Below are 27,122 nucleotides of genomic sequence, written 5' to 3'. Positions count from 1 at the left end.
ATCCATGAATTTTGAGGCACTGTGTTGTTAACTATAAGCACAATGTTTCCTGGGAGGAAATTGCATTTTATACCTAACTATTTCTTATGTCCTGTAACTGTTCCTGTAAATACTCCTTGACCCACCATTTTCTAAACAGGTTTGACATGTATTGAATCTGCCTCCACCTAAGATGAGCATAAATGTCTTCCTTTTGGATCTCTCCTAGTGGTAAGGATGGTGAGGTCTTCAGAAGCAACAGATAGTTGGGTGTTAGTGTTTCTAAATCATTGGGATCAGAAGATGATTTAGTAATTAGACAACCATTGATAATAGCCTTTACTTCACAAAGAACTGTGTGGGAACCCTCTTTGTCAAAATTCTGTACCGTCATGGTGGAACTGAGGACATTTTGCACAGACCTGATCAATCTCTCCCATGTTCTTCATTTTTAAAGAAGGGCTTCACTAATCTGTGTATGATTCCACTTCTCAATGGCTTCTCACAGCTCACACTCAGTTTCAACAAAGTTTGTTGCATTATCAGAGCACAGTTCATTGCATTATCAGAGACCTGTCCTTGTCTTGCTATAAAACATCGAAGTGCATTAACAAAGGAATCCGTGTCTAAAGATGCAACCTCAATGTGAACAGCTCATATAGCTAGACAGGTAAATATGACCCATACCTCTTCACTGTACTCCTTCTGCTCTTCACCTCAAAAGGTCCAAAGTAGTTCACTCCTACACATGTAAACAGAGGCTCATCTGGAGAGACCATGTCCAGAGGTAGATCTGCCATGCTGGCACCCTTGAGCTGGTGGCAACCATCGACAAACAACACACGTAGACAGGATTCTTCTTATAGGTGTACTAGCAAGGGAATCCAGAATTTTTGGCACAACCTGGATAACATGGTTATGGCCACCATGTCTTACCTCTTGACGTATACAGTATGTCTCAGAATAAGGTCTGAGATAGGAAGATCTTTTGCCAGTATAACAGGATGTTTAGATTCTTCAGGCATAGCTGCCCTATTAAGCTGTCTACCAACTCTCAAGACACTATCTTCAAGTACTGGATTAAGCTTGAAAATATGGCTATTCCTTTTCTCAGTTTCTCCCCCTTGCAAACTTGAAAATGCATCTAGAAATCTTTTTCTTTGGCAAAACCCAGTGATCTCCATTTCAGCCTTTCAGAGCTCCTCCACTGAGAGACAATCTCAGCCAACCTGATCTTTAGTTTTCTCAGTCTCTCTCTCCAAATAATACCTTTGTTGTTCTTTATCTAAGTCAGAGTGAGCAACAGTGGTGTTCAATTGCTTTCTCTTCCAACTAATAAACAAGAGCGTGTTCTTAAATCTAAGAATCCAGGCCACTGTCTTCCTCAAATGAGTCCAAGATGAGAAATGATAGATTATACATGTTACCGCATCTACCTCCTCCTCAATCTGCATGGCATTCATTGTAACACCCCTGCTGACTTCCGGATCATCTAGCAAAAGTTCTCCAAAACAGTTGGGATTCACAGGCCATTCCCTTTCAGGCTGAAGAAGATACTGAGCACTGGCACCCATCCCATGTTTCCTTCTTCAGGTTTAACTATCACACTATCATCATAACTGTGGAATCCTGATGTCTTCCTAATTTTTTCAAAAGGTTTTCAGTAGCCTCCTTAGAAGATTTTGTGACTAACTCCACCTTCCGAGATCAGGTTAGGTGCCTGTCCCTGACTGTTGCATAGACTTGTATGTTCACTTCTAATGCTATCTTCATGTTCTCAGTGTGAGTGTGTGTTCCCTTCAGCTGCTCCAGTTACCTCCCACTTTCAAAAATGAGGGTTGGTGTGTTAGCTGGCTTCTGTGTCGGCAGAATCTGAGATGAGTTGATGGAAATGTGGGGAGACTGAAATAGATTGGGATAGGATTCGTAAAAAAACTTGCGTGTTTGGAAGTCACTTGAGACTTAGTGGACCAAAGGCTCTTTTTTTCATGTTGTAGCTCTCTATGACTAAATAGGTATTTAACCACTTTTTATAATGCTGTTTACATTGTAAATACATGCTAGTATTTATGTATATACATATGCATACTTTTCCATATCCTAATTCCAACTTTGTTTTCTTTTTTCTTTATAATTGTTGAATGTAGTTTTTTGTTGCATGTCACACCAACACACCACAGGAAGTTCCTATTACATGGGATATACATTTCCTGGGATGGCAGGTCTTTCATATGAAGAAAGACTGGATGAACTGGGCTTGTACTCGTTGGAATTTAGAAGATTGAGGGGGGATCTGATTGAAACGTATAAGATCCTAAAGGGATTGGACAGGCTAGATGCGGGAAGATTGTTCCCGATGTTGGGGAGGTCCAGAACGAGGGGTCACAGTTTGAGGATAGAGGGGAAGCCTTTTAGGACCGAGATTAGGAAAAACTTCTTCACACAGAGAGTGGTGAATCTGTGGAATTCTCTGCCACAGCAAACTGTTGAGGCCAGTTCATTAGCTATGTTTAAAAGGAAGTTAGATATGGCCCTTGTGGCTACAGGGGTCAGGGGGTATGGAGGGAAGGCTGGGTTCTGAGTTGGATGATCAGCCATGATCATAATAAATGGCGGTGCAGGCTCGAAGGGCCGAATGGCCTACTCCTGCACCTATTTTCTATGTTTCTATGTTTCTATGTAAATGTGTATGTCGAATAAAGTTGCTCCTTGTTGATCTTTTATCAAAAACTCTTCTGTCTTACCGGCATTAAATAACCTATACCTAATAAAGTGGCCACTGAGTGTATGTTCATGGTCCTCTGCTACTGTAGCTCATCCGTTTCAAGGTTCAACATCTTGTGTGTTCAGAGAAACTCCTCTGCACCCCACTGTTGTAATGTGTGGTTATTTGAGTTACAGTCTCCTTCCTGTCAGCTTGAACCATTCTCCTCTGACCTCTCTAATTAACAAGGCATTTTCACATACTGAACAGCTGCTTACTGGACATCTTTGATTTTTGCCACCATTCTCTGTAAACTCTAGAGACTGTTGTATGTAAAAATGCCAGGCGATCAGCATTTTCTGAGATACTCAAATCACCCCGTCCAGCACCAATAATCATTCCAGTCAAAGTCACTTATATCACATTTCTTCCGCATTCTGATACTTGTTCTAATCAACAATTGAACCTCTTTACCATGTTGGTATGCTTTTGTGCATTGAGTTGCTGCCACATGATTGGCTGATTCAATATTTGTATTAACAAGCAGGGGTACCTAATAAAGTGGCCACTGAATGTGCATTGTGCCACTTATTGCTTGGGAATAAATATCTTTAAGAACAAAATTCTTTACATAATAAGAAGGCAACAATGTGATTAAAAGAAATGTAGTGCATATATATACTGGAAGGAAAGTTCCTTTCATTGCCACTCTCCACCACCACACTTACCCACTTTACTTTGTAATGCATGTATACAAGAGTTCAAGATGGGATTCTTGTCAAGCTGTCTTTAGGGCAACAAAGAGAAGGGTGTTAACATAATTTTAAAAAATGAATTATCTTTCTAGCCAACATGCACATCTGTGCTTATAATTATGAGAGTCAAGGGTTCCAAAATAATTCTGAATCATGTGTGTTTTACACAAGAAGGAACATTCTGGCATGCTATATGTAATAATATGCACACAGCTCCTACATTTCTAATGTTCATTTCTGTTTCTTTTAGCCTAGTACTTTTAAGCTGTATTTCATTTATTTTGTTATCCATATACAAGAAGCTCTTTTCCATATTTCTTCTGGTTCTCTCTGAGTCCTGTTGCTATTGTTCATTTTTACTTTATTTAGGCGGGTCAATATACCACCAAACTGCAAAAAAAAGTTTTATGATCATTTATTGTACTATTCGATATGGAGAACAACGTATCAAAAGTTGGACAATTTTGACACATGGGAAAGTCTCCAAAAATGACATCAAAAAGCAAGATAGCAGCCAGCAGAAAACTGTCAAAAATCTGACTGATAACCATCAAATTACAAGTTTTTTTAAACCTGATGTTTTAATAAATGCTCTTTTCATCAATGTTTTTCAAATAACAATAGTTCCTGGAACGGAAGTTGCATTTGTACTGACATCATGACATCATCAATGACGTAATCAAAGGACAACTCTGGTATTAAGTACTGACGACATGACACATAATGTGCTACGTCATGGCTTCTCAGATATAGTCTTGTTCATCATCCCCTTCTATCACTGGCTCATTTGTCATATTGTGACAGTTGCCATCTTGGCAATCCCCACATGCACTGGTGCATTCCAGCCCATGCTTTCTGCAGAAACACTTTAGCGTATTGCACCCTCCCGAACAGTTGCCGTGAATCATCTGAATAAGTACCTCTGGAGCAGGCCTTTTGTCTGTCATCACTGGAACGAGTTTTTCCCCTTCTACCCTGCAACACCACTCAGACGGCTCCATTTCATTACTACAGCCCATCCATTCTATAACCTGGTAGTGAGTCCGTAGGGAGTCAAATTTGCAGGCCGAGGTGGTTGGTGGCAGTCTTTCAGGCGTGACGAAAGCCTTGGCTCTCGCAACTTTCTTGCAGAGCATATTGTATCTGATAGATGCCAAGGAGTCATTCTGATTTCCATTGAACAATGCCACCATTCCCTACAGCCATTGGTTTCCACAACATCCTGACTTTGCTTTGGTGAACAGAACGCTTTCGAACAGTCTCTGATTCCCTCTTCTTTCTTGATGATTCTTTGGAACCCCAACTTCTTTCTGATCCTAAATACTCTGGACGTTGAGTCACATCTGGTAAAGGCATGGAGAAACAATAGATCATTACAAGCTGCTTCTCCGAGTATGTGCTTAAGGATCTTGATATTATAGGCATTCGGTTTCGCCTTGTCTGAGCAGAAATAGATTTCAGTGCAGTTTGGTCCCACTACATGGTAGAGCAAGAGTACGAGGAGATCTGTGTCTTCTCCAACGAGGGTGGTAGATTTGAAAGCAGACATAGTGACAGCTGCTTTTGCGATCTCAATGTTGGCATCTCCTTCAGCTTGAATCACTTCGCAGCCTCTCTGTCGCAAATGTTCCATGATGAGCTGGATAATTACCTGCTTGTTTGCCTCATCGACAAGAAGCCCTCCTTTCTTCCAACAAATTTTGTCACCCTGTAATGTTCACCTTCTTCGCATTCAAATGTTTACTTCAATGCTGATGAGGACAGTCCTTTATGCTTAGCCCAACCCCATAACCAACAAACACTACAGTGGCTCTGGCATAGTGTTTGACAGTGAATGAGGCATAGTCATCTGCAGTTGAACTGTAGGTGCACCCCTCCGTCTATTTTAAGCGGTGCAGAAGTGATCACCCATGTAGAACATAGCGATCTGTCACTGGGACCGTCTGTGTCACAGCATTGTCCAATTTGGAGGTGACATAGTTTTTATCACTTCTGCCAGTTGTGGCTTATCCGGCTGGCGCAAGATGTTCTTTGCTTCAAACAAAGTCATCGGATATGGACAGAGTTCATAGTTCATCACTTCATCTAACTGGAGATCACCTGTCTGTGACACAACTAGGAACCTCTGGAATAACAACGCTGGATCTATGGTACGGTCTTCAGCAACTTTGACTGCCTTGTTGGATGCTAGTGTCTTGACCTTCGAACTCCTTTTGTGTGAATACGAGAAAACAGAGTGTCCGTCCATCTTCCTAACTATGTCGTTTCCTATTGTGAACAGGTCATGTACATTGACATTCTCATTGGGAGATTGTTGGTTGTGTCATTGGGGGAGTTGGAACATTGAAACAATAAGACATTTGGATTAACAGTGACAATAACCATTAAAATACTATGACTACGTCATGACGTCATGACAGGACGTCATAAAGTAATAGTTCATAGTTCTGGCGATAAAACACACCCTGCGGGTATTCCCATTCACATTTTATACCACAATTATGGCACTACCATTGTTAGAAACAGTGAAATATAGCAAAATAAGATGCCAATGATACATTTCATTGGCGGCCGTTTTTTTTAACATCAGATATTTTTACTTTCCCGTGCTCTGTTTCTGTCCAACTTTTGATGTGTTGTTCAGTATGTCTGAAAGTACAAGAAATAACCATAAAACTTTTTTGCAATTTTGATGGGGTAGAGGTATTTTGGCACTTTATTGACAGCATTAGTTAGCCTTCTCTTGCATGTGTTTTTAGTTTTTTCCCTTGTTACTTTATTTTCTCATTTCAGTTCTACTATGTCATTTTATCCTCAACTGCAGTAGCTTGCAATTATTTCCATTACCTAATCTTTTAATCATTTTATATTCTTATTTCAGATTTCTGGCAACTTCAGTTACTTACTTTTCTTCAAAGTTCAAAGTAAATTTATTTCCGAAGTAAATACAGTACACGTCATCAAATAAAACCCTAAGATTCACTTTCTTTCAGGCAGACTGAATAAATCCAATAACCATAATAGAATCAATGAAAGACTGCATCAGCAGGGCGGACAACCAATGTACAAAAGACAACAAACTGTGCAAATACTGAAAGAAAGAAAAAAAGAAATAATAATATAAATAATAATAAATAAATAAGTAAATAAGTATTGAGAACATGAGAGCAAGTGTCCTTGAACGTCTGTCCATCAGTTGTGGAAACAGTTCAGTGATGGAGTAAGTGAAATTAAGTGAAGTTAAGCCCTCTGGTTCAAGAGCCTGATGGTTGAGGGGTAATAACTGTTCCTGAACCTGGTGGAGTGGATCCTATACTACTTCATGATGGTAGCAGCAAGAAGAGAGCAAGTCCTAGGTGCTGGGGATCCATAATTATAGATGCTGCTTTCAAGCAACAGCGTTCTGTGTAGATGTGCTCAATGGTGGGGAGTGCTTTACTTGTGATGGACTAGACCACTTCCACTACATTTTGTAGGATTTTCCATTCAAGCGCATTGATGTTTCCACACCAGTCAATATACTCTCTACCACACATCTATAGAAGTTTGTCAAAGTTTTAGATATCATGCTGAATCTTCACAAAATTCTCAGGAAGTGAGGCACTGCCGTGCTTTCTTCATAATTGCACTGATGTGCTGGACCTAGGACAGATCTTCTAAAATGATAATATCAAGGAATTTAATGTTGCTGACTCTCTCTACCTCTGATCCGCCGATGAGGACTAGCTCATGGACCTCCGGTTTCCTTCCCCAGTAGATGCAAGTATTATGGTTAAAGCTGAGAACTTTCTTCTATATCTTAACATTCTTAAAATGAAAACTTGCAGTGCCTAAATAGTATAGGTTTACTTGGTTTTCCACCATTAACTTAGAAAAATTAATACAATGACTAGTATTCAAATAAGTATTTCCATTCCTCCACAGACTATGATTTTTCTAGAGACTTATCCTATTTTAATAGTCAAAGTTGGACTAAATAAGCAAACAACTGTCAGTGACTTGATTATGAGTTTCTGTATTCTCACAAATGGAGATACTTCCTACAAATAAATACTTCACCTTGCTTAAGATCTGGTAGAAATAATTTGAAATCGTATTTCAACAATGTTTTAAATAATTACTAGGGAGAATTGCCATCTAAATTAGATGGTAAGAAATTATTCCCAGTATCAGACTACTTCTGTCTAATAGCTTGCCTGTTGAGCTTTTTGGTGTATCGTTAATCAATGAACGTAAGAGATGTCAATAACATGTCATCAGGAGCTGAGAGAGTTAACACAACTGCATGTTAGGTTTGGCAATGTATGGAACAAAAAAAGACCATTTAGCATAGGCAATTTATACCTTGCTACTTTTGAGTCCATGCCCATCTTTCCTCAGCTAAATCTCTTAGCATATTCCACAGTATTCTCCTTCTTCATCTGTTTGTCTAGACTATCCTTGAATGCCATAGTCATAGTTTTGCAGCACAGAATTGTGCTCTTTGGCTCACCATGTTCATGCCAAATTTTCAGCCCAGCACATCCATTCTAACCTTTTAACCTGTTAATATATGGTCATGATCATATTTGTCCATAGTAGAGGTAAGTCCTTTAATGCTGTACCTACTTGTGAGTCTGTTTAATTGTCTCTAAAAATAGTGATAGTATCTGATCCCACTACATTCACTGGCAACGCATTCTGTATATCAACCACTCTCTTTGTAAAAGAAAAAGACATTCCCCTCTGATCCCCTTTAAAACTCCTTCCTTGCACCCAAAAGCCATGCATTTTTGTCTTACATACCTCTACCACAGGAAAAAAGATTATGAATATCTATCCTATCTACTGCTCACATAATTTTATTCATTTCTACCAAGTTGCCCTTCAGCTTCTTTCACAAGTCCAGCCTATCTAATCTCTCCAAAAACCAATGCCCACCAATCTAGGCAACATCCTGGTGAATTTTCTCTTTACCCTCTTCAGCACAGCACCACAATCCATACAGTGTGGCTATATTACTATCAATAGCACAATCTTTGAGTCATCAGAGAACTTACTTCTCACAACTCCTAAATTCACTTCCAACATGTATATGTGCATCACAAACATCAATGTTTCTAACACCAGTCATTGTGATACACCACTGCTCACAGACTTCCAGTCAAAAACATACTCTTCTACTAAGGCAATTTTGGATTCAGTTATTCAGATTGTCTTGGATCCTATGTGGCTTAACCTTCTTAATCATCCTACTATGTTAGACTTTGTCAAATGCCTTACTAAGGTCTATATAGATAACATTAACCACCCTTTCTTTGTCAGTCTCCTTTGTTACCTCCTCAACAACTCAATAATTCTACCAAATTATTGAGACAGAATTTCCCTTGAGTAAAGCTATGGTGACTATCTCTGATTAGCCTCTGCTTTTCCAAATGTGCATAAATCCTATCCTTTTGAATTTTCTGAAATGATTTTCCACTACTATAACTCTATTGCTCTTAAACCTTTCTGCATTTGTTCCTCTAGTTTCCACTGACTATATGGAGGCCTAAAATATAATATATTACTACATAATAAAATAGCATAGAAAAAGATCACCCTTTCTTATTCCCGTTCAAATTCAAGTTTGTTTAATTATCATTCAACCATACATTACCAACAGCACACTGCAAATAGTACATATGATTACAATTTTTTTAAAAAAACATACAGTCACAAAGAAAAAACTAATATAGCCCAAGTCCCTGAGTGCAATGACTAAAGATTGTCCTGGTCCAGTTTGTTCTTCCACTGAGCAAACGCGAGTACAGCACTGACATGAGAGGCTAGCCTCTAACACAGCATGATTCTAGCACACCCAGCAGAGGCCCCTGCTCTCTCCCCTGAGCAGCTGCAATAAGCCACTATGTCTAAGGCAACTCTATAATGGAGGGTTAGTCCTTGCCACAACTGAGGCAACGCAGCTCCCACACCACCGGTCTCGCTAATGAACAGACTTGCAGTATTGTACATTATTAATGAAGGGTATAGATAGGGTAAATGCAAGCAGGCTTTTTCCACTGAGTTTTGGTGGGACTACAACTAGACGTCATGGCTTAAGAGTGAAAGGGGCAAAATTTAAGTGGAACATGAGGGGAAACTTCTTCACTCAGTAGGTCATGGGAGTGTGGAATGAGCTATCATTGCATGTGGTGCTTGCCAACTCAATTTAATGTTTAAGAGATTTAATGTTTAATGTTTAACTACATGAATGTTAGGGGTATGGAGGGCTATGATCCCAATGCAGGTCAATGGGAATAAGCAGTTTAAATGGTTCAGCATGAACTAGATGGGGCAAAGGGCCTGTTTCTGTGCTGTATTTTTCTATGACTCTATGATTCTAATGTCCAACAGGGTCTTGCAATCCCAATAAAAATGTTTAAGATAATCACTTGCTCCCGTTGCTGGATTGTGCACCATCTCAGCACAACAGGGCACAACAGTACAGAACAAGTTCAGGAAACAACACCACAATGATTCACAACAAGCCTAGTTCCATCACTATTGAGTAACTTGCTGATGGGATAGTCCTGCAGTACTTGATGTTCTTAGTATCCAGTACTAACTAGTAATCACAAAGGAGATTTACAAGACGAACAAGTGCACCTTTGATTGGACCGCAATCCCACCAGAAGTTCTAGTCATTTAACCTCATTGGGCTGCTCCTCCAGGATATCCCCAGAACGTTCTCCATAATCAATAGTGCGATTCTGCCACCTCTTCAAAACAAAACTGTAAGATTGGTCAGGAGATTTTCCTTTTCTGAAATCCATGCTGAGAGAGAATAGAAGAATATATTAAATTTTCTATTCCCCTCCTTATTTGGAATTCCATTATTTTTCAAGCTACTAATGTGATAGACATGTCTATATTTTCCTAGATACATTCTCCCTACTTAAATGTGGATATTACATAGATTATCCATTAGTTCACTGGCAAGATTGTTTTTCTAGCAACTTGTTAAATATATGTAGCAGTACCTCTGTTTCCCTTAGATTATGTTAAAGTTTGTAGATACAATCTATTAAAATGCAATTGAGTTCTTGATGATCAGTACTTCATGACCATATGGCTTCATTGGATTCTTGAGTAGATGGATAGAATAAAGTTCTGACAGTTTGGTATCCAGTGTCTGGGAATCCAAATGGTTCAACATGAGGCTAATCAGAATCCTATTCCTAATCCAGATCTAATTGAAAATTTTGCCTTCCATCTGAAGAAAAGGTGAATTAAAACACTGTAATGTATATACAATAGTCTGAAATATCTGCCGGCATAGCACTGCTGAAGTTTTGAGGGTGCCACAGTATCAAAGTTTTACTGTAGTTTACAGAAGTCACATTGTCTTTAAAGTTTTCACATACAAGTAGACAAAAGATGATTTCTTTGTGACATCCCGATACTGTTTAGCAACTTGCATTAGATACAGAGGAGCAGTGAAAATCAGTTTAAAACCTGCACTCAAATCAAACTGCTGTTTGATGAATGGTAATGTTAAACTGTTATCTGCAAATTCCCCCAAAAGCATATCCTGTTCATAATTTTATAATGCTAATTGTAATGTGATATTCAAAGTCAAATTGTTCACTGTGAAGCTTCCTCTTCACTATAGTCTCACTCACTAGAATTAGTCACGTGATAATATTTTGGCTCTCAAATGATGATAACAGTTATGCTATGATGTTGTGAACAGTCATCCTTAGGCTGTGGACGTAGGTAGCAATTCTTGCATTTGCAGTTCACCCTTAGTCTCCATGCTACTTGTAAAGAACAATGAGACTTTTTACATATTTTCTGTGACAAATGGTACTTTATTTTAATATTGTTTCTCTAAGATGTCATTACCCCTCTGGTACTGAACTGAATTTTTAGCTTTTGTTATGTAATAGGATCATAGGAAATTATAGCATGGAAACAGGCTCTTCGGCCCTTCCAGACCATGCTGAACCATTTGAACTGCCTAGTCCCTTTGACCTGCAGCTGAAGCAGCGCCCTTCATTCCCCTCCCATTCATGAACCCATCAAACTTCTCTTCAACGTTGAAATCACATACACCACTTCCGCAAGCAGCTCGGTTCACGTTCTCACCACTGTCTGAGTGAATTTACCTCTCATGTTTCCCTTAAACATTTCACCTTTCACACTTAACCCATGACCTCTAGTTGTAGTCTCACTCAACCTCAGTGTTAAAAGCCTGCTTACATTTACCCTATCTATACCCCTTAATTTTGTGTAACTCCATCAAATCTCCCCTTAATCTTCCATGTTCAAGGGAATAAAGTTCTAACTATTCAATCTTTCCTTATAACTCAGGTCCTCCAGTCCTGGCAACATACTTTTAAATTTTCTCTGTACTCTTTCAATCTTCTTTACATCTTTTCTGCAGGTAGATGACCAAAACTGCACAATACTCCAAATTAGGCCTCATCAATGTCATATACAACTTCAACAGAACTTCCTAACTCCTGTACTCAATACTTGGATCTATGAAAGCCAATGTGCCAAAAGCTTTCTTAGTGACCCTATATACCAGTGACACTACTTTCATGGAATTATGGACCTGTATTCCCAGATCCCTTTGTTCTAACACACTCCTCAGTACCCTACCACTCACTATGCAAGACCTACCCTGATAGATCCTCCCAAAGTGCAACACCTCATACTCATTTGCATTAAATTCCTTCTACCATTTTTCAGCTCCTATTTTTCCAGCTAGTTTCTGGTCCCACTGCAAACTTTGATAGTCTTCCTTGCAGTTTACTACACCTCCATTCTTGGTGTCATTTGCAACTTTGCTGATCCAGTTAATCACATTATCATCCTTAATGACTGATATAGATCAGTCTGATATAGATATGACTGAATATAGATATAGTTAATCACTGATGTAGATGACAAACAACAACTGACCCAGCACCATTCCCTGCAGCACGCCACTAGTCATGGGCTTACAGTCAGAGGCAACCATCTACTACCACTCTCTGGTTTCTCCCACAAAGCCAATATCTAATCCAATTCAAAGGTTCAAAGGTCGAATTTAATGTCAGAGAAATGTATACAATATACGTCCTGAAATGCTTTTCCTTCACAAACATCCACGAAAACAGAGAAGTGCCCCAAAGAATGAACGACAGTTAAACGTGAGAACCCCAAAGCTCCCCCCAGCTCCCCCCTCCTGTGCGTAGGGGGCAGCAAGCAACTACCTCATCTTGAATGCCAAGCAACTGAACCTACTTGACCATCCTCCCATGTGGGACCTTGTCAAATGTCTTGCTGAAGTTCATGTAGACAACAGCCACTGCCTTGCCTTCATTAACTTTCCTGGTAACATCCTCAAAAAACTCTATAAGATTGGTTAGGCATGACCTACCACGCACAAAACCATGTTGACTATCCCTAATCAATCCCTATCTATCCAAATACTCATATATTTGTGCTCTTAGCATACCATCCAATAACTTTCCTCCTACTGATGTCAGGCTCAACAGCCTATAACTTTCTTAGAACCTTTCTTGAACAACTGAACAACAATAGCTATCCTCCAATCCCCCAGTAGCTTGCCTGTCACTGGATGGAATCCGTTAGTCTCGCGAGACCATGGACAGTCTGGAAAGTCTTGCTTCAGTCTCCCCAGGGCACAGGCCTGGGCAAGTTTGTATGGAAGACCGGCAGTTGCCCAAGCAGCAAGTCTCCCCTCTCCATGCTGTCCAAGGGAAGGGCAAGGGCCGATACAGCTTGGCACCAGTGACGTCGCAGGAGTTGCCAGAGCAAGGTTGAAAGCAACATCAGACTGCCTTAGGGACTCCAGCTCTGGATTTGTCCTCAGGGTTTACTCCCGGAGCCTTTCCCATAAGTGGGTATGGCTGCAAGGCAGCGGAGGTTTGAAATCAGAGTTTTCCCTCTCTTTGATGGACTGCCTTCCCAGGCTGATGAGCTCCATCTACCAGAAGCACTGTTTTAAGGCGCCAGGACCCGCCTTCGCCCCTTCTCCTGTCAGTAGAAACAGTTCCGCCGGGCTTAGAGGCTAAGCCACACGAGAAGGCCAGGAGTTGGACTTGGTTGTCAGAGGCTATTTGAGGCGCATGCTGTGAGGAGCATTTTTAGGTAGTGGGAGCTTGTCCCCACTACCACTCCTTGGCTTGATTTAAATATCTCTGCTACAGCCTCTGCAATTTCTGCACGCCTCCTACAGGGTCCGAGGGAATACCTTGTCAGGTCCTGGGGATTTGTCCACCCCGATTTGTCTCAAGACAGCAAACACCTCCTCCTTGTAATCTGTATACAATCCATGATCTCACTGCTGCTTTGCCTTACTTCTATGGAATCTTTGTCCATCTCCTGTGTAAATACAGATTCAGAAAATCCATTTAAGATCTCTCCTATTTTTTTTATTTGGCTCCACAGATTGATTAACTTCCTGATCTTCCAGAGGACCTATCATTTGTAATCCTTTTGCCCTTAACTTATCTGTGGGACCCCTTAAGATTCTCCTTCACCTTGTCTGCTAGAGCAACCACTTGCCTTCTTTTAGCCCTCCTGACTTCTTTCTTAAGTGTTCTCTTGCATTTCTTATACTCCTCAAGTACCTCATCATATGTTCCTATCTGCCTACACCTGCTATACACCTCCTTCTTTTTCTTAACCGGGGCTTTAGTTTCTCTCGAAAACCAAAGTTCCCTAAACCTGTTATCCTTGCCTTTTATTCTGGAAGGCAGATACAAGCTTTGTACTTCCAAAGTTTCACTTTTGTAAGCATCCCACATATCAATTGGGAGGCCTTTGCCGGAAAACAGCCTATCCCAACCAACAGTTGTCAGATCCTTTCTGTTAACGTCAACACTGGCCTTTGTCCAATTTAGAATCTCAACCCGAGGACTAGACCAATCCTTTTCCATAATTACCTTGAAACTAATGATCACTAAATGCAGTCTTTCCACACACAAACTTCTATCACCTGCCCATAAAGTCTCACTAGATGAGTTCTCCAGTCTGTCCTGACTAGTGATGTTACCCCTCCCCCTTTAATCCCTCCTGTTCTGTCATGTCGAAAACGGCAGAGCCCCAGAATATTCAGTTGCCAGTCCTGCCCCTCATGCAACCAAGTCCTAATAATGGCTATAATATCATATTTCCAGGTGTTGATTGATGCCCTGAACTCACCTGCCTTTCCTGAAATACTTACAATACTTGTTGCATTGAAATATACACAGCTAAGGACATTAGTCACACCATGCTCAACCTTTGTCTGAGGTCTTAAACAACATGTCTCCACAACCACTCTACTGTTGTTCTGGCACTCTGGTTCCCACTCCCCTGCAACTCTAGGTTAACCCCCCCAACACCGCACCCCCCCCCCCCGCTGCTTGCAGTCCAAGCAAACCTTCCCTCTAGGATATCAGTCCCCTTCCAGTTTAGTTGGAAAATATCTCTTCTGCACAGGTCCCACCTATCCACCCACCAAGAAAGAGAGCCCAATGATCCAAAAAAAATTTGAAGCCCTCCCTCCTAGACCAATTCCTTAGCCACCCATTAAATCTTTTGATTTCTGAACTCACTAGCATGTGCTACAGGCAGCAATCCTGAGATCACAACCCTGGAGGTTCTGTCCTTTAACTTAGCGCCTAACTCCCTAAACTCACTTTGCAGAACCTCATCTCTCTTCCTACCTATGTCATTGATACTGACGTGGGCCATAACCTCCAGCTGTTCACTCTCTCACTTAAGAATACTGACGACACGATCCAAAATGTCCCGGACCTGGTCCCCAGAGGCAACATACTAGTTCTCGTCCACATCTATTCCCCTAACTAATGAATCCCCTATCACCACAGCTCACAGCTTCTCTCCCTCTCTCCCTTCCCCCCCCCCCCAAGACTCAGTGCCAGAGACCTGACCACTGTGACTTACTTCTGCTAGGTCATCCCCCTGGCAGTATCCAAAGTGGCATCCCTTTTGTTGAGGGGGATGGCCACAGGGTTACTCTGCACTGGCTGTTTAACCTCTTTTACTCTCCTGACTGTCACCCAGTTTTCTGTGTCCTGCACCATATCCTGTTTATCAGCCCCCTCTGCCTCCTGAATGATCCGGAGTTCATCCAGTTCCAATTCCAGCTCCTTAACACTGAGTGTTAGAAGCTGCAGCTGGATGCATTTCTTGCAGGTGAAGTCGCCAGGGATACTGCCTTCCCACATACCACAAGAGGAGCTTTCAGCTATCCTGCCTGGCATCCCTGCTGATCTAACAGTACAATTATAAAGAAGGTAACAATAATTAAATTGGAAAAAAAATCTACCTACAACTTTTTGCCTTTTCTTACTGAAGCCTTAGGGAGCTAAAGCCTCAGAAATTCCACTCTAACACTGTCCTCTTCAACAAAGGCCACTCTGTTTATCCCTGACTTATTTTAATTTCTACTATCTAATGAATCCCAATCTCTGATTGGCTGCTGTTCAAATGCTGAAACTCTCATGAAGCACTACATGTTAATGCTTACTCTCTGACCTGAGTGAATCACCTTTCTCTCACTCCCAATTGTTGATTCAATACTGTGATTACGTCCTGGTATTGATCTTGAATATCACTTGCAAATTTTAAGGACATGCATCTTATCTAATGTGCAGAAATAGAAATTCAAATGTGCTGCCCCAGATGCCATGGCAATTGACTTTCCAAGCCTTCTAATCTTTGGCAACTGAAGTAAACAAAGAATTAAGTTGAGCTTTATGATTTTTTTGGTACAGAGAATTGTGCTAAATTTCAATATATTCACAAACCTTCTGCTTTATTGCATTGTAATATGTTTAATTTCCTATGTATTTGGGTCTATTTTAATTGACTTATATACGAATTCATAGATTTTGATTGAAGTTTAAAATGTTGATATTATTTAACAAGGAAATCCAGGATTACCTGGAAAACCAGGGGTACCAGGACGTCAGGGAATTCAGGTAAGAATCATCTTTTAGTAAAATGTAAAACCAGAAATTAAGAAAAACATTGAAGGTCTGAGTATTTTAAAATCTGAAGTTCGTAATGCAATAAATAAGGTGAAGAAAGGAAAGGCAGCAGGTCCTGATGAATTAGTAATAGAACAAATTATTGCCCTTGAAGATTGTGGAATTGAAAAACTTACTGATTTAATCAATGATGTTTATGAGACTGGAATAATACCAGAAGAGATGAAAGAATCAGTATTTATCACTCTTCCTAAGAAAGCTGGAGCAATAGAATGTGAATTACATAGGACCATAAGTTTAATGAGTCATATCACCAAGATACTTCTAAGAATTTTGATGACAAGAGCTAAAAGTAAGATACAAGCTGAAACAGGTAAAGAACAATGTGGTTTTGTGAAAGACAAAGGTACAAGAAATGCAATATTGATGTTAAGGGTACTATCAGAACTAGCTATTCAAGTGCAAAAAGATTTGTTTGTTTTATCGACTACACAAAAGCATTTGTTAAAGTGAAGCACAATAAGTTATTTGAAATATTACAGAAAACTCTAGATCTAGAGTCGAAAGACCTCTGCCTAATCAGAAATCTGTACTGGGAACAAACTGCCGCTGTAAAAATAGATGGAGAAGTGAGTCAGTTTACGAAAATCAAGAGAGGCGTTAGACAAGGGTGTGTTTTCTCCCCTGATTTATTTAATGTGTACAGTGAAACAATATTACAAAAAAAAAGAGACATCTTGGGAATCCAAGTTGGCAGTGAAAACATCAATAAATTCAGATATGCAGATGACACTGTGTTAATTGCAAATACAGAGGAAGAACTACAAAACATAATTGATATAATTGTTGAAGAAAGTGCAAAACTTGGTCTATCTATCAATTGCAAAAAGACAGAATGTATGGTGATATCCAAAAAGAAAGAGAATCCTATCTGCAGGCTGAGAATAAACGGGGAAGACACAAAACAAGTATAGAACTTTTGCTGCTTAGGAAGCTGGGTGACATCAGATGGCAGGTGCGACATGGACATCAAAAGAAGAATAGGGATGGCAAAAGGCACCTTTACGAGAATGAAGAGTATACTGACCAATACCAAACTAGGCATGACAACCTGCCTCAGAGTACTGAAATGTTACGTTTATCCAGTTATGTTATATGGCTCAGAATGCTGGACAATATCTAGTAACATGAGGAAACGAATTGTAGCAGCAGAGATGTGGTTTTTGAGGAGGATGCAAAGAATATCATGGACAAAACAAATATCTAACGAGGATGTCAGGAACAGAGCAAATACAAAAAGAGAAGTAATGCATGAGATCATGAAAAGGCAACGTAACTTCATTGGACATGTGATGAGGAAAGAGGAGTTAGAATGCCCGGTAATTATGGGAAAGATTGAAGGGAAGAAAGCAAGAGGAAGACAAAGACAAATGATGATGGAGACAGCAGCCAGAGAACTGGAAATGAATATCAATGAATTGATCCACTTGACCTGAAACAGGAGTGTGTGGGTCATGCCAGTCAAAGCGCAAACTGGGCACGGCACCTGATGATGATGATCATTTATCATTCATTTTGCAACTCAGCTTTTATTAATTTTCATGTATATCTTTTATAGGGATCACAAGGATTTCGTGGATATAAGGGTGAGGAGGGAAGGCCTGGTATTCCAGTAAGAATCAAGTTAATACATTTACAAAATGTTGTGATAACCTGCTTTGAAAGAGAACTTGCCACACTACAATTTTCATCATGTTCCTCATCACTTTCTTCATACTAATAAATATTTTGGCTAATTAATTAGCATGTGCTTGACTCCTACAATTAGGCAAGTTAACTCTGAAGTCCCACACTCTTCTCAGGAATATAAGTCAGGTTGTATTAGGTACAGACAGCAAAGAAATAATCTTGAATCAATGCATTCTATCCTAGCAATAGCAAGGAGATAGTATTATGTCCTAGTAATTATGCATTTACTCTTCCCAATAATAGCATAATCTTTTCTGATTTAAGAAAAAGTATTTATAAGAAGTTTGTAAAATCTAAGTTACATATTTCAGCAAAATAACAACTTGATGCTTTAAAAGAAGCATTAATTGAGTTTAAAGTTTCGTGATATTTCAGACATGCAATTTTCCACTTTTGCACCAGGTGATTCCTGGCAACTGTTGAATTTCTCTATCTGAGTTACACAGTGGAAGCTGTGGAAATTCCTGGACGCCATGGGGGCAATTCAAAAGCAGGGTCAGAAAGAATGAGGGAGCTTAGTGCAAACAATACAATTTTTCCAGCATTCTTTAATAGACTGATAATGAGCCTAAAACTATGATGAAATTCACCCACAGTATCTTAAGGGATTTTCGATTCATTATGTTAACTGCTCTATTCACATTTGGGAAAAACTGTTGCCCTCATTCCATTTCAGCCTTTCACCTTTATGTTGATATATCATCTAACTTTTTGACTCAGTGTTACTCATATGCTTTTATTTTCTACACAAACTATAGATTTTAAGGTTAATTTCATACAGGGATAAAGACTGGTGAAATTTTAAACAAGCAACTTTGGAGAATAAATGATGCAGTTTACCTAGCGTGTGCACATAATTTAGCTTTGAGCAAAAAATGTGCAATCGAATTGGAATCAAGACACGTAATACAGGAGTCATTTCGCCTGTTACAAGCATGTAAAAAAAGTGATAGAACTGGAAATACTTGTCAGGCAGCATCTATGGAAAGAGAAACAGTTAACATTTTAGGTACAGCACACTTTATCAGAACAGGAAAAGAGAGAAACAAGTTAGTATAGACAGCAGAGACAGAAGAAATAAAAGGAAATCTCTGATATACTGAGGCAGAAGAACAATGTAGCAGATAAGGGGTAGTTAAGACCAGATGAAACTTATTTCTTTGTGTGTGTGTGTGTATTATTTATATATAAATAAGAGAGTTGTTTGTTCTCCATAATGCCTAGCAGGCCAAACAACACAATAAAGAAAAAGGTGAAAGAAGAGGGGAAATGGTGGCAAGCAAAACAGGTCAGTTATCATACAAAGATAACTTTATAAGAGTGTGTCAGAGGATATGATATGGAATCCTGCAAGCTGCAACATGCCCAGATGGAGGTTGAGGCATTACACCTCAAGCTGCAGTGAGCTTTGTAATAATACAGGAGACAGAGTTGGAGAGAAATGCTGAATTAAATAAAGTGACAGGTAAACAGAGCTCAGGGTCACTCCTGCAGACTGAGTACAGTTGCTCTGCAAAGCAATTATGCAATGTGTGCCTGGTTTCTTCATCGGAAAGAAGAGCACTTTGTGAACAGCTCATACAGTATAATAGATTGCAAGAGGTGCAAGTGAATCAGTGCTTCACCTGGAAGGATTGTTTAGGCCTATGAATGATGGGAAGGAAATAAGTATTGTACCTCATGTGATTATATGGGGGAGAAAGCTTCTCTGCCACCTTTTCTCGTTATACATTTTTGATTTGAGGTGTCTGGTGGTGTGCCCCACAGCTTGACCTCTGACTCCATAATTGACATACAAAAAAGATTAATCTGATTTTAACTTCTTTGCTGCCACATTAGCTCATCCTGTCAAAAACTATCACAGAAATTCTATTTATTCCACCTATTCTCTTCCCCACGTTCTCTGCTAACCTAACTAACTTGTTTCTCTCTTTCCCAGTCTGAAGAAGGATATCGGGCTTGAAACATTAACTATTACTATTTCCATAGCTGCTGCCTGACCTACTAAACATTTCCAGTACTTTCCTTTTTATTTCAAATTTACAACATGTGCAGTTTTTCAAAATTTTTCAGACATTTGTGCGTGTTGCATTCTGAGAAACAATCTCAGGTCTTATCGATACGTAATGATGCCTAAGAGTCAATTTAGGATTAAATCAGATGAGTACTCTTAAGCTCAAAAGTGTAATATACATCTGATACTGAAAATTAATTGGTATTTCAAATATTTTATTCGTGACATTAGTAAGGAATCTGTCACTAAAAAAATCAGAGTGAGAAATTTAAATATCCAATGTAATTATTTCTACAGTTGTTGATAAATAGATTAGTATGGAAAGTAGATAAATTGGAATGAATTTAAAATGAGATATGTAAAAAAATACTCTTTTTATTTTGCCAGGGCAAACAAGGTGATCCAGGTTTACAAGGATTATCAGGACAACAAGGTCCCATGGTAACCAAAGCAGAAGGTTCCTTTTTTTCATGTTGAAGTACACCACTTTATTAACTGTATTACCACGATATTTGAAAAATTTCTGAACAATAGAAGCAAAACTAATCACTAGAAAGTTCTCCTGCCTTCTTTATTTGGTCAGATTTAATGACAGAATGCAAATACTACAGATGCTGGAAATCTGATAAGTAGAAAATTACAGGAAGATTTAGCAGGTGAGAGGAGTGAAAGAGAGTAATTTTTCAGGTCACTGACCTTTCATAAGTTCCTAAACATTAACACTGATTCTCGCGCCACAAGTCATCCCTACTGGCTTCAAGCTATGATGTTCCAGGTTAGGTTCTTACGTAAGCCTGATCTTGCTTTTCTCGAGCTCTATCACCCCTATTGTCCTGGGACAGTCTTTCACATTGTCTGCAGGTGTAGCTCATTTTTTTGGTGTATGCTTCCTCTTCCAGGGATGAGGTCTTTAGAGCTTCTGCTGGCATTTTTTAAGGGATGGGGTTGCTAACCCTATGCCCAACCCTCCCCCTTTTGCAGCCAGGCTTAGGACCGTATATGGCAGAATTACACGAGCCTGATACTGATGTTTATTTTCTAGCATGGTTAGAGAAGGGATCACGGTAGACATGTTCAGCATTAACACTGAAACATCAATGAAGCTTGAGAACAATATTAAGGAAATCTGCTGTTAACCATTTTCAATTATCCCTCCCCAACTATAAATCCTTAGTCCTTGAATCAGTGTAGACAGGATGGTAGTTATGGCATTGGAATGTTCTTCCTATAATATGTGGAAGTCAAGGGCATTTGATTACTAATTTTATTAGTTTAGCGTATTTGGGGCTGAAGACCCTGTTTTTGTAGTGCATGGTTCTACAAACGTTTGTATGTTCTAACATCTCTTCCTCGCTGATCATCAGTACAAGTGCACCTCATGGCTGCGTTTAGATGTAGATTCTCAGCTAACTACCACCATCCTACCATAACTCTATGCATTGACACTTCTTCAGCCTAGCCAATAATGCAAAAGTAGTTGTGTTTTTGTCCAAATGTATTTAGTTATTGTAGATATATTGTCTACTAGGGTTGACTACCAATAAATAATTACACAAGTCTTCTGTATATCAGTAAACATACAAGATTACTTACTAGCTGTAAAGTGTTTATAATGAGGCTAATTGTTCTAGTTCTTTGAATTATACAAATGTCTGTGTACTTAATCTAAGTGAAACAGAAGTTGATGCCAGTAAAAATTAACACAGCTAATTTGGAATGCATAGATGGGGTATGGGGAACAAATTCTTATAATTATCTTGTTGGAGATCTCTTATGGCACACCTTTCTTGTTTGAATACTGTGCATTTTAATTGTATTTCAGGGTCCTTGGGGCTTGAAAGGAGAACCAGGCCGACACGGTTTTGATGGTAAAAAGGTATTTGGGAAGTTGGTTTAAAATAATTATTGTGTAAGTTATTGTTTCAAAAATACTGATCTTAGTATTATATTTTGTTCAAGGGTACAAAAGGTGACAAAGGTTCTCAGGGCTATCCAGGATTAAATGGGCTTCCAGTAAGTTTAAATGATTAAAGGTTTGATACTGAACTATATCAGCGTAAAGTCTACACGTTAATGTAATAGCAAATGTGTGCATTTCTATTTGATAGGGACGTCATGGTGAAAATGGAAAAAATGGCCTACCTGGGATCCCTGGCACAAAGGTTTGTTCATATATGATTGATTTCAATCCCATTACCACATTTATTAATCACAGGAGACTTCTATTTTCTATGATATTTTGCATTTTCCTAAACATTTCATAACCATAAGACATAGGAACAGAATTAGGCCATCTGGCCCATCGTCTGCTCTGCCATTCAATCATGGCTGATATTATTTTTCCCTCCTCAGCCCCTCCCCCTCCCCCCCCCCCACCGCCCCGGCTTTCTCCCCGTAACCTTTGATGCTGTGGCCAATCAAGAACCTATTAATCTCCACCTTGAATACACCGAATGACCTGGCCTCTACAGCTGCCTGTGGTAACGAATTCCGCAAATTCACCACCATCTGGCTAAAAAAATTTCTACACATCTCTGTTTTAAATGGAATCTCCTGTATCCTGAGGCTGTGCCCTCTTGTCTTTGACTCTTCCAACATGGGAAACATCCTTTCCACACCTGCTCTTTCTAAGATCACAAGATCACAAGACAAAGGAGCAGAAGTAGGCCATTCGGCCCATCGAGTCTGCTCCGCAGCTCCCCCATGAGCTAAACTATTCACCCATCTAGTTCCAATTTCCGGCTTTTTCCCCATATCCCTTGATACCCTGACTAATTAAATACCTGTCAATCTGCTCCTTAAACATCCTCAATGATCGGGCCTCCACAGCTGTATGTGGCAACAAATTCCACAAATCCACGACCCTCTGGCTAAAAAAATTTCTTCTCATCTCTGTTTTAACTGGGTACCCTCTAATTCTAAGACTATGGCCTCTTGTCCTGGACTCGCCCACCAAGGGTAACAACCTTTCCACATCTACTCTGTCCAACACTTTCAACATTCGAAATGTTTCTATGAGATCCCCTCTCATTCTTCTATACGCTAATGAATACAGCCCAAGAGCCAACAAGTGCTCCTCATATGTCAGCCCCTGCATTCCGGGAATCAACCTTGTAAATCTTCTCTGAACTCTCTCCAACATCAGTACATCCTTTCTAAGATAGGGGGCCCAAAACTGCAGACAGTATTCCAAATGAGGTCTCACTAATGCCCCATAGAGCCTCATCAACACCTCCTTACTCTTATACACTATTCCTCTTGAAATGAATGCCAACATAGCATTCACTTTCCTTACCGCCGATCCAACTTGGTGGTTAACCTTTAGGGTATCTTGCACAAGGACCCCCAAGTCCCTTGCACTTCCGATTTTTGAATTTTCTCCCCATCTAAATAATAATCTGCCCGATTATTTCTTCTTCCAAAATGTACATCCGTACATTTGTCAATGTTGTATCTCATCTGCCGTTTCTTTGCCCACTCTCCTAAACTGACTAAGTCTCTCTGCAACCTTTCCGTTGCTTCAATATTTCCTGCTCCTCCACCTATCTTGGTGTCATCCGCAAACTTAGCCACAAAACCATTTAATCCATAATGCAAAACATCGATATACATCGTAAAAAGAAGCGGCCCCAACACCGACCCCTGCGGAACACCACTAGTAACCGGCAACCAATCAGAATAGGATCCCTTTATTCCCACCCTTTGCTTTCTGCCTTTCAGCCAATGCTCCACCCATTTCAATATCTTTCCTATAATTCCATGGGCTCTCATCTTATTAAGCAGCCTCATATGCGGCATTTTATCGAAGGCCTTTTGAAAATCCAAATACACAACATCCACAGCCTCTCCCTTGTCAATCTTATTCGAGATTACCTCAAAAAATTCCAATAGGTTGGTGAGGCAGGATCTTCCCTTCATGAAACCATGCTGGCTTCGGCCTATCTTGTCATGCACCTCGAGGTATTTCATAACCTCGTCCTTGAGGATTGACTCCAATATCTTTCCAACTACTGATGTCAGACTAATAGGTCTGTAATTTTCTTTTTGCTGCCTCCTTCCTTTCTTAAATAGCAGAACTACATTTGCAACCTTCCAGTCCTCCAGAACCATGCCAGAGTCTATTGATTCCTGGAAGATTATTTCCAATGCTTCCACAATCTCCAAAGCCACCTCCTTCAGAACCCTTGGGTGCACCTCATCCGGACCGGGAGACTTATCTATTCTTAGTCCACTTAGCTTCCCAAGCACTTTCTCTCTAGTAATCTTGACTGTACCTAATTCTATTCCCTGATACCTCTGGCTATCAGGTATATTTCTCATGTCTTCCACTGTGAAGGCTGATGCAAAATACTCATTCAGTTCCTCCGCCATCTCTTTGTTATCCATTATAATTTCTCCAGCATCATTTTCAATCGGTCCCGTATCTACCCTTGTCACTCTTTTACTCTTCATATATTTAAAAAAACTCTTAGTATCTTTTTTTATGTTAATCACCAACTTCCTTTCATAGTTCATCTTTTCTTTCCTAATGACTTTCTTAGTTTCCTTCTGTAAGTTTTTAAAAGTCTTCCAGTCCTCATTTTTCCCACTAATTTTTGCTTCCTTGTACGCTGTTTCTTTTGCTTTTATTTTTGCCTTAACCTCTCTCGTTAGCCACATTTGTGCCATTTTTCCATTCATGATTTTCTTTTCTCTTGGAATATATTTTTCCTGCATTTTCCTTATTTCTTGTAGGAATTTCATCCAATTCTGCTCTGCTGTCCCTCCATTTAGCTTACTTTTCCAATCGACTTGGGCCAGTTCCTCTCTCATACCACTGTAATTTCCCCTGTTCCACTGAAATATCGATACACCTGATACCAGCTTCTCCTTTTCAAATTTGAAACTGAACTCAGTCATATTATGATCACTACTTCCAAGGGGTTCCTTTACCTCCAGCTCCCTAGTCACCTCAGGTTCATTACACAGCACCCAATCCAAAACAGCCAGTCCCCTGGTGGGCTTCTGGACAAGCTGCTCCAAAAAGCCATCCTGTAGGCATTCTACAAACTCCTTCTCCTGAGATCCAATACATTCCTGACTTTCCCAATCCACTTTCATATTAAAATCCCCCATAATTATCTTGACATTTTCCTTCTGACACGCTTTTTCTATTTCCAGCTGCAACTTGTAGTCCACATCCCAGCTGCTGTTTGGAGGCCTGTATATAACTGCCATTAGTGTCTTTTTACCCTTGCCATTTCTTAATTCTACCCATAAGGATTCTACCTCTTCTGATCCTATGTCCCTTCTTTCTATTAATTTGATATCGTTACTTACCATCAGGGCCACGCCACCCCCTTTACCTACCTTCCTATCTTTCCTATACACTGTGTATCCTTGGATATTCAGCTCCCAATCACATCCATCATTTAGCCATGACTCAGTGATGGCCACAATGTCATATCTTTTAACCTGCAGCTGTGCAGCAAGGTCATCCACTTTATTTCTAATGCTGCATGCATTTAAGTACAGCCTTGCAATATTAGAAAAGTTTCAATGAGATCCTTCTAAATTCCAGCAAGTACAGTGCCAGGGCCATTAAACGTTCCTCATATGATAACCCTTTCATTCCAGGAATCATCCTTGTGAACTTCCTCTAAACCCTCCTCAATGCCAGCATGTTTTCTCATAGATAAGGAGCCCAAAACTGTTCACGATACTCAAACACGAGGAAATCTGCAGATGCTGGAAATTCAAGCAACACACACAAAATGCTGGTGGAATGCAGCAGGCCAGGCAGCATCTATAGGAAGAAGTACAATCGACATTTCGGGCTGAGACCCTTCGTCCTGACAAAGGGTCTCGGCCCAAAACGTCGACTGTACCTCTTCCTATAGATGCTGCCTGGCCTGCTGCGTTCACCAGCATTTTGTGTAGTTCACAATACCCAAGGTGAGGCCTCACCAGCACCTTAGGCCTCAGCATCACACCCTAGGTCTTGTATTCTAGACCTCTTGAAATGAATGCTAACTTTACATTTGCCTTCCTCACCACTTATATTCCCTCTAAGCTGTGCGTGTGTGCGCACGCACACACGTTTTTCAACCAGCACACAAAGGAAATTAATGTGCGCACAAAAGGTTAGTTACTAAAATAATGTAGTAATTAATAATTATACTTATTGAAAATAATCTTATAGCTAAATGTTTCTGTTAACTAGTTAGTCGGTTTTTCAAATACCACAATGCACATCACTAATTTATGTCACCTCACCTTTCCTGTTACGGTTTGTACAGCTGCATCATGGCGGCAGCCATCTTTGGCAGACAGTGTTCATATTGTAAAGTTTGCAAAGAACTGTTTCAAATCCTGTAGATAGCTTACTTAGTTTTTTAATGAAAAAGATCAGTCAAATGACCCTGTGGCTAAATACTGTCACAAGAAATTGATAAACATCACATACAAAGTAGCTTTACAGGTTTTAAGTGATGTCTTTGATGAACTGGCTGCACTGTGCAAGATTCTGCAAAAGAGTGGCTGACACCGACTGATTCACTTCATTTTGCGCGAGGCAAAACTAACAAGATAAGAAAGCAGTATCTGGGAGACAATGTTTCGTGGAGTGACAAAGTTAAAGTTTTGCTAAGCCAACAACGTGAAGAAGATGTCACAGTAGATTCAAGTTCGCTGTTGACTTTTATAGATAGTCTTTGTGTTCATTTAGAAGAAAGGTTTCCTGAAGATGAGGTAGAAGAATGGTCAGCTTTTGATTTCTCCGCAATTGCAGATTGTGACTTCACATTTGACAATGAACAAGTTAATGCCTTAAGTCTAAAATATCATGATTTTCTAGCTGAAAATACTGTAATAGTTAGACAGTTTAATGATTTCAAATTTTCCGGTGCAAGAAAAAATTAAATCCAAACTAATTTCAAACTTTGCTCAAATGGTGGCATTTGTAT

The 27,122-nt window shown here is 39.8% G+C and overlaps 1 protein-coding gene across 1 annotated transcript in view; it reads left to right on the top strand.

Moving 5' to 3' along the window:
- col21a1 (collagen, type XXI, alpha 1) overlaps window positions 1–27,122 on the top strand; it is a 213,423-nt gene that overhangs the window by 107,663 nt on the left and 78,638 nt on the right. Inside the window, exons 10-15 of the mRNA XM_063068745.1 lie at window positions 16,354–16,406; window positions 18,034–18,087; window positions 20,566–20,619; window positions 22,001–22,054; window positions 22,138–22,191; window positions 22,287–22,340. Of these exons, the coding sequence (XP_062924815.1) occupies window positions 16,354–16,406; window positions 18,034–18,087; window positions 20,566–20,619; window positions 22,001–22,054; window positions 22,138–22,191; window positions 22,287–22,340 (323 nt within the window). The remainder of the gene's footprint in view (window positions 1–16,353; window positions 16,407–18,033; window positions 18,088–20,565; window positions 20,620–22,000; window positions 22,055–22,137; window positions 22,192–22,286; window positions 22,341–27,122) is intronic.

Source organism: Mobula hypostoma, chromosome 2 (assembly GCF_963921235.1).
Source record: "Mobula hypostoma chromosome 2, sMobHyp1.1, whole genome shotgun sequence".
Classification (NCBI taxonomy): Eukaryota; Metazoa; Chordata; class Chondrichthyes; order Myliobatiformes; family Myliobatidae; genus Mobula; species Mobula hypostoma.
The sequence above is the reverse complement of the archived record's forward strand: the minus strand, read 5'-3'. Positions and strand labels throughout refer to the sequence as shown.